This window comes from Myotis brandtii, unplaced genomic scaffold (genome assembly GCF_000412655.1).
Source record: "Myotis brandtii unplaced genomic scaffold, ASM41265v1 scaffold61, whole genome shotgun sequence".
Lineage (NCBI taxonomy): Eukaryota > Metazoa > Chordata > Mammalia > Chiroptera > Vespertilionidae > Myotis > Myotis brandtii.
The window spans coordinates 1,637,818-1,646,945 of record NW_005370318.1 but is presented as its reverse complement, the minus strand read 5'-3'; the positions used below and the strand labels follow the sequence as shown (position 1 = coordinate 1,646,945).

The 9,128-nt window shown below is 41.7% G+C and overlaps 1 protein-coding gene across 1 annotated transcript in view; it reads left to right on the top strand.

The window, feature by feature from the left end:
• Positions 1-3,447, top strand: part of LOC102246702 (tubulin alpha-1C chain) — a 27,747-nt gene extending 24,300 nt beyond the window's left edge. Inside the window, 7 exon segments of the mRNA XM_014550685.1 lie at positions 1,615-1,769; positions 1,771-2,241; positions 2,243-2,418; positions 2,421-2,664; positions 2,666-2,784; positions 2,787-2,854; positions 3,269-3,447. Coding sequence (XP_014406171.1) covers positions 1,615-1,769; positions 1,771-2,241; positions 2,243-2,418; positions 2,421-2,664; positions 2,666-2,784; positions 2,787-2,854; positions 3,269-3,415 — 1,380 coding nt within the window. The 3' untranslated portion in view covers positions 3,416-3,447.
• The last annotated feature ends 5,681 nt before the right edge of the window (positions 3,448-9,128 follow it).

Genomic DNA, 9,128 nt, shown 5'->3' with positions numbered 1-9,128 from the left:
GATTCCGGTCAAGGGCATGTACCTTGGTTGCGGGCACATCCCCAGTAGCGGGTGTGCAGGAGACAGCTGATCGATGTTTCTCTCTCATTGATGTTTCTAACTCTCTATCCCTCTCCCTTCCTCTCTGTAAAAAATCAATACAAAAAAATATATTTTTTTAAAAAAGGGATCTATACATGAAAAAGAAAATGAAAAAAATACACAACGTATTTCAAGTGACAACGAAAAAAGATTTCAGAGCAGGAAGCTGTAATAACCCTAGGAAAGGGATAAAGATAAATAGATAAATAAAATAGATAAATCCACAATGTCATAAAACACAAAGTCTATGGAAATGTTCAAGATTAAAGTAGACTAAAGAGACAGGAAAACCCAATGCAATGCCTGATCTTAGACTGGATCCTGTGCTACAGAGGGGGAAAATAATCTATAATGGACATTATTGGGTCAATTAACAAAATTGGAGAATGGACAATAGATTAAAGTATATCAATGCTAAATTTGCTGATGTTGGTCAACATTATGTGGTAAGGTAAATAAGATGTCCTTATGCTTAGGAAATGCACACTGAAGTATTTGGAGATAAAGGACCATGAAGTTTGCAACTTATTCTCAAATTGTTCAGAAAAAAACTGAGTGTTTGTACATTCATGTGTATGTGTATAGAGAGACAGGACATGAAAATGATAAAGCAAATGTGTAAAAATGTTATCAGTTAATTATAGGTAAAGGGAATACAGACAATTTTTGTGCTACATGTATTTTTTCCATTTTCCATAAATTTGAAATTATTTCCTTCCCCAATTTCTAAAATTATATTTTTCAAAAGACACTGATGAAAAAATGAATAGGCAAACCTTAGCCTAGAAAATATTCACTGTACACATATAAGACAAAGGACTTGTATACAAATAACTCCTATTCAGTAATAAAAAAAAGCCTAATTTAAAAAGAGACAAAAACTTGGACACATACTTCATAAAGGAAGAAATACAGATGGACAGCCGAAACCGGTTTGGCTCAGTGGATGGAGCGTCGGCCTGCGGACTGAAAGGTCCCAGGTTCGATTCCGGTCACATAAAGGAAGAAATACAGATGGACAATAAACATGTAAAAATTCTTTCAATTAGCAATAATCGCGCCTTAGATATACCTCATTGGCTACGATACTGCCACTGTACAAAGTCACACTGGGAAAAATTATTTTTTTTTAAAATATATTTTATTGATTTTTTACAGAGAGGAAGGGAGAGAGACAGAGAGTTAGAAACATCGATGAGAGAGAAACATCGATCAGCTGCCTCCTGCACATCTCCTACTGGGGATGTGCCCGAAACCCAGGTACATGCCCTTGACCGGAATCGAACCTGGGACCCCTCAGTCCGCAGGCCGACACTCCATCCACTGAGCCAAACTGGTTTCGGCGGGAAAAATTATTTTTTAAAAAACAAAACATGTTTTTAAACTGTTAATATTTAATTAATTTTATAATAGAAATTAAATTCAGAAAAAGTTAATAGAAATTTAGAATTAAAATTATAGTTGATTTCCCCCCTGGACTCCTTGGTAACCTGTCATGGGAGGTCCTTGTCACCATCCTCTTGCCTCCTCTAGCCCCGTGGAGCCCCACAAGTCTCAATTATGCATAAGTGTATGTCTGTCCACGTTAGCCAGGCTGGTGTCCAGATCAGCAATGCCTGCTGGGAATTCTGTTGCCTGGAATACAACATCCAGCCTGATGGCCAGATGCCAAGTGTGAAAAGACCATTGTGGGAGAGATGACTCCTTCAACACATTCTTCAGTGAGACAGGCACTGGAAAGCATGTGCCCAGAGCAGTGTTTGTAGACCTGGAACCCACAGTCATTGATGAAGTTCACACTGGTACCTGCCGTCAACTCTTCCATCCTGAGCAGCTCATCACAGGCAAAGAAGATTCTGCCAATAACTATGCCCATGGGAACTACACTATTGGCAAGGAGATGATTGACCTCATCTTGGACCAAATTCAGAAACTGGCTGACCAGTGGACAGGTCTTCAGGGCTTCTTGGTTTTCTACAGCTTTGGTGGGGTAACTGGTTCTGGGCTCACCTCCCTACTGATGGAATGTCTCTCCGTCGATTATAGCCAGAAGTCCAAGCTGTAGTTCTCCATTTACCCAGACCCCCACCCCCAGGTCTCCACAGCTGTAGTTGAGCCCTACAACTCCATCCTCACCACTCACATCACCCTGGAGCACTCATTGTGCCTTCATGGTTGACAATGAGGCCATCTACAATATCTCTCATGGAAACCTCGATATTGAGCGCCCAGCCTACACTAACCTTAACGGCCTTATTACCCAGATTGTGTCCTCCATCACTGCTTCCCTCAGGTTTGATGGAGCCCTGGATGTTGATCTGATCGAATTACAGACCAATTGGTGCCCTATCTCTGCATCTACTTCCCTCTGGGCACATATGCCCCTGTCATCTCTGCTGAGAAAGCCTACCATGAACAGCTTGCTGTAGCAGAGATCACTAATGTATGTTTTGAGCCATCCAACCAGATGCTGAAGTGTGACCCTCGCCACAGTAAATACATGGTTTGTCAATTGTGCTGTGGTGATGTGATTCTTAAAGATGTCAATGCTGCCATTGCCACCATCCACACTGAGCATGCCATCCTGTGTAGACTGGTGCCCCACTGGCTAAAAAGTTATAATTTGTTACCAGCCTCCCACTGTGGTACCTGGTGGAGACCTGGCCAAAGTACAGCCAGCTGTGTGCATGCTGAGCAACACCACACTGTTGCTGAGGCCTGAGCTTCCCTGGACCACAAGTTTGACATGATGTGTGTGGGGCGCGGCTACAGTGTTTTGGCCAGGTTCAAGCCTCGGACTAATGAAAGGACAGGGTCCTCTCATTGCCATGTGCAAGTCCCAGCTGGAGGGCAGGGCCCTCCCAGCACAATTATAGCCAACAGCTATAGCTGTAAGCTTGAACCTGTGGTCCAAACACGTGGCCCCACGTGCCTTGTGCTAGAGTTCAGGTGCATGTAGTTGAGTAGGGTTGAAACTCACGAGAATGCTGTAAACAACTTGATCACGCCCCTACTTTGCCTCGTGGCATCTGCTATAAAATAAAGACACGGCTGGTGGGCGCTGGCGCTGTCTCCTCATCAGGGAGCAGCGTCCCACCGAGACCCAGCTTTCATTCTCTTGTCTATCTTTTCTCAATCCTTTCCCCCCCCCCCCGCCCCCACTCAGGATCACCTTTGGCCGTAACAGATATGTGCTTTTGTTCACTGGTATGTGGGTGAGGGCATGAAGGAAGGAGAATTTTCTGAGGCCCACGAGGACATGGCTGCCCTTGAGAAGGATGAGGAAGTTGGAGCAGATAGTGCTGAGGGAGAGGATGAGGATGAAGAGTATTGACCTGTCTGCTGCAATGTTACAATCTGGTGGGGTTTTTTTGTTTTTTGTTTTTTTGGTTTTTTTAAAAATATATTTTATTGATTTTTTACAGAGAGGAAGGGAGAGGGATAGAGAGTTAGAAACATCGATGAGAGAGAAACATCGATCAGCTGCCTCCTGCACACTCCCCACCGGGGATGTGCCCGAAACCAAGGTACATGCCCTTGCCCGGAATCGAACCCGGGACCCTTCAGTCCGCAGGCCGACGCTCTATCCACTGAGCCAAACCAGTTAGAGCAACACAATCTGGTGTTTTATGACTGTCTTATTTCTTCTTATTTCTGTTGTTCTGTGAAGTCCATTTGTGTCCCAAACTTGTCAATAAAAGTGATGCTTTTATTTCGAAATAAATAAATTAAATTCTAATAAATTAGACGTTAACAATGTATTCAAACTTGAAAGGTGATATCTTGGGAAATAACAAAATGTCATTTTGCTGCAGATACAATCATTTCTGGACCAAGAAGTCACCTAGATTAACCAATATTGCAGAAGTCAGGAATCATGAATTAACAGGAATATCTTATATTTATATCAATCACTGGATCCTCTTGGCCATTTGATAAACCAGATGTCACAATTGGATATCTCTGAATCCCACAAAAAAGCTGGGTTGTCAGTATTCATGGAAATGTGAAATAGCCTGATATGTGAGAAAGAGCACTGGGTAAGAAGTCAAAAGACTTCAAGTATAGTTCACAGTTCTGCCACTAACTAGCTGAGTAAATCACTTAATTGCTGTGGGCTAAACTTTTTTTTAATATGTAAAATGAAAATTATATATTAAATCATCTTCAAGGTCTCTTCCAATAATAAAGGTTTGTGAGGTGGGGAAGTAAGATTGCAGAAGCATTACCTAGTAAAGGTCTCCCATGTCCAACATGGTTATATGTGCTCAAGGATAGAAGATAGAAAGTACTTACCATGCCTACTTATCTCATTTGTCCTTAGAGAGGGATCAAAGCATCTTAGTTGGTGAAGGAAATGATACCATGAACTTCAGAATACTGTCAGGACAGCTTTCAAATCCAATGAGATAACTATACAGGTCAGTAAAAGGAAAATAACTTACAGAAAAAAGAAAATTCTTTTGTGTGTGTCACGCCTATGCTAATTATATAGCTATCTCATCTAGTCTTTTCATATTATATAGGTTTACTGTCCACATTTTTTAAATTTAAATTTTTGGATCACAGAGTTTAAGTGATTGGAATCCCATATTCATTCTATATTCCATCCCAACTCTGTCAAGTCAAATTCTTCCATGGAACCTTCCTATTCCTTGCATAGAACCTTCCTTGACCACCCTGGCCTACAATGATTTCTTCTCTGAGTTTCTCTAGTGTGTATTATCTATACTACCACTTTCACATCCATAACTTTTTGCAGTGTTGTTTATATTTGATTCATTTATTAATCAGTAAGCATTGATTGAACAGCCACCATGGAACCCCATTAGGCAGTGGGGATACACAGATGAATAAGACACAGTCCCTGCCTTCAGGAATTAAAATCTAGTGGAGGACACAACCCTATTAGCACTTTGTTTAAACATCCCAATCCATTCTCAGATTTAATCACTCTCTCTACTTCTCTCTCTTCTAGTTTGGGACATTCTTATTTCAGCTCTCAGGCCAACAAACAAACCAATGAGCCTGAAGTAGCAAAACTAAGCCTTAAGGGAAAGGAGAATTTTAATTAATGAATTATAGTAGAAATAATCTGTAAGCATCAAGGATAAAACACAGAGGAGGTAACAATTGACAGAGAAATTTAAATTCTCCTAAGCAATAGCAGAGGGGATGTGAGCCAAGTTCCTAGCCCTATGGCAATGCAGGGCACACTGTTGTCTTTTTTTCTTTTTTTAATAAATATTTTTACTGATTTTAGAGAGGGAGAGAGAGAGAGAAACATCAGTGATGAAAGATAATCATTGATCGACTGCCTCCTGCATGCCCCACACTGGGGATCGAGGCTGCAACCAGGCGTGTACCTTGACCGGGAATTAAACCGTGACCTCCTGGTTCATAGGTCGACACTCAACCACTGAGCCATGCCAGCTGGGCTGGGCTGGGTTATATTAATAAGGAGTCGTGGTCATGCCTACTAATAGGTTTGTCTCAGAAATGAACATTGCAAGCATTCTCTTTTTTAAAAAAATCTTTAGCAAGCATTCTCTTAAGTGGAGCTGCATTCAGAGGATTTCTTGGTCTCACCATTGTAACCTAGGATCTGAAAAAGAGGGAGAACAATCCCTGTGATTTCCTAGAGTATTTACCCCACACCCTTCCTAGAGGTGCCCCTGAGGGATATTCCTGCCCAAGCCTCATCCTGTTTACTAAGCAAGAGGTGAAGCAGATGAATAGATTCCATCTAGAACAGCGGTTCTCAACCTGTGGGTCGCGACCCCTTTGGAGGTCGAACGACCCTTTCACAGGGGTTGCCTAAGACCAATTACATATTGTTTTTGTGATGAATCACTATGCTTTAATTATGTTCAATTTGTAACAATGAAAATACATCCTGCATATCAGATATTTACATTACGATTCATAACAGTAGCAAAATTACAGTTATGAAGTAGCAACGAAAATAATTTTATGGTTGGGGGTCACCACAACATGAGGAACTGTATTAAAGGGTCATGGCATTAGGAAGGTTGAGAACCACTGATCTAGAATGTAGAGGGTTAGGGCACTGAAATTCATTGAACATCTACCATGTATTACACATATCATATCTCATCTAAACTTCTCATTAACACTGTGGAATATCATTGCCCCCATTTTACATATGAGGAAATAGAGACCCAAAGAGGTTAAATAACTTGTCCAAGGTCACATAGCTAGCAAGTGGTATTGATTCAGCTTGGAGAATGGCATTGAATGAAGTCTTAGTTCAGCAATCTGTTAGATCCTGGCTCCAACAGGCATCTTCCATGGCTAATTGGACAGGAGTCCCCTACACAGCAGGCTTGATCCCAGGAAGATCTAGACAACACCTGAAATTTAATTGCACCAAATTTCTTTGGTTTCCTAAATTCAGTTTTTTGCACCTTAATTTCAGGCTGCTTCCAGATTAGAAATGTAATAACTCAATTGCCATAAAGCAAATGAACTCACACCAAAGGGAATCTCCTGCTGAGTTGGCAACACCCTGAGAGGTGCAGATCCATGAGGCAGAGGACGCCATGGAGCAGGAGAATATAGAGGCCCCTTTTCTGGGAAAGTACAGAAGATCTTGGAGACCAGGCAGAATGGTCAGAGAGGTGGCCCCGAGGTGCATAAAAAGCAGTAGGGGATTCAGTGGGGGGTCAGACTGCCAAAGTCACTAAACCAAAGCCTGGACCCTGAGTTCAATGATGCTTCTCACTCAGCACTATTTCCACAAGTAAGTCCAGGAGAATTGCTTCAGGAATCTGACAATTTAATTCTACTCTGCTGATATCTATATAATAAAAGCCTAAGCAACCTTTCCAGTGGAACGACCAGAATGACTGGTCGCTATGATGCGCACTGACCACCAGGGGGCAGATGCTCAACACAGGAGCTTCCCCCTGGTAGTCAGTGTGCTCCCACAGGGGGAGTGCCGCTCAGCCAGAAGCCGGGCTCACGTCTGGCGAGCTCAGCTGCGGTGGTGGGAGCCTCTCCTGCCTCTGCTAAGGAGCAGCAAGCAGGCGGGTGGTAAGGAGCCAGGGGTACCAGACTGAGAGAGGGCACAGACTGGGCTGAAGGTAACCCCCCCCCCAGTGCACAAATTTCGTGCACCGGGCCTCTAGTAAGTATATCATCATCCAAACTGATAGGAAAGTGGGCTGGTGGTGATATGATTTACTAATGTCATTTTTCTGTAAGGAGCTTCATAGGAATTCTCTAAAACAATAGGCACTCCCACAATCATGTATATTTACCTTTGGGATTTGGGGTGACACTTGGCAGCAGTAGGGTTTTTGATTATGGTGTTGTGGGTTTGGTTTTTTTTTAATCTTTTTTAATTATAGAGGTTTTTCTTAATCATTTCAATTGTTCTGTTTTTAAGCCCAAGTTTATTTAGCCTTTTTTAAAAAATGTTTTTAATAATTCTTTATTGTTGAAAGTATTACATATGTCCCCCTTTTTCCCCCATTGACCTCTTCTAGCCCGCCCCTGCCCCCTGGTGTTGTGTTTTTTAAATGTCACAGTTGTGCTCTAATTGACTAGAGAAGAGAAGAGAAGAGAAGAGAAGAGAAGAGAAGAGAAGAGAAGAGAAGAGAAGAGAAGAGAAGAGAAGAGAAGAGAAGAGAAGAGAGATTTGTTGTTCTGTTGTTCGACTTATTTATGCATTCATTGGTTGATTCCTGTGCCCTGACCGGGGATCAAACCCACAACCTTGGTGTGTCAGGATGATGCTCTTACCAACTGAGCTACTCAGCCAGGGCCTGAATATGTTTAAGTTGGGTTGAAAATCAAAATCATTAGTCTTTGGGAATGTGCTGATTGATGAAGAAGCACAAAGGGGAACCAATTGGTCATTAAAAGTTGCCATCAGTGATCAACAAATGGGGTGGAATGTCATAAATGGATAATTCTAGTCACCATCAAAAGCTGTTTCTTTGTTAGAATTTAGGTACAGAGCCTCAGCACTAAACTAGGCTGGGGAGAATGCTTCATTGGCCAAAAGACTTCGGAAATCTTTTCCATAGCTGGTTTATACCCTTTCAGAGTGGAGTTTATTTTTAGCCTCTTAACTCCCTTCTCAGAGAAAAAGTCATTTTCCTGCCCTGGACAAGGGCAAAGTACCCTGAAGTACTAGTATATAAGGTTTGTCAGTTTCATCCCTGTCCACAGGCCTAGTAACTTTTTTTTTCTTTTTCTTTTTTTAATTGTTTTATTGCTTAAAGTATTACAAAGAGTATTATATATGTCTCCTTTTTTTTTCTCCCCTTGACCTTCCCCTAGCCTCCCATACCCCCCAGTGTCTTGTGTCCATTGGTTATGCTTATATGCATGCATACAAGTCCTTCGGTTGATTTCTTCCCCCCCCCCCCAACCCTCCCCGGCCTTCCCCCTGTAGTTTGACAGTCTGTTCGATGTTGCTCTGCCTCTGTATCTATTTTTGTTCATCAGTTTATAGTGGTCTTAATTATCCATAACTGAGTGAGATCATGTGGTATTTTTCTTTCATTGACTGGCTTATTTCCCTTAGCATAATGCTCTCCAGTTCCATCCATGCTGTTGAAAATGGTAAGAATTCCTTCTTTTTTACAGCAGCATAGTATTCCATCGTGTAGATGTACCACAGTTTTCTAATCCATTCATCTGCTGATGGGCACTTAGGCTGTTTCAAGATCTTAGCTATGGTAAATTGTGGTGCTATGAACATAGGGGTGCATATATCCTTTCTGATTGGTGTTTACAGGCCTAGTAACTTTAAGATGGACTTCCTCAGGACTGAATGTCTCCTGATGGTGTTTTTATCTTTCTTTTAGGAAGGCCCTGAATTTCCCAAACTACTTTTGAGAGACTCAGATACTTTGCTTTATAAATAGTAAAAGACTTATATATACATCAGTCATGTTGTCTGTGCAAAAGACTATATACTCTAATGAATATAAACTTAGAGTACCGGTCTCTTAGGTCTAGCTGGCAGGTAAAGAGTGTTCCTCGACGGTTTGTTTTCAGTGCTAGACACACCT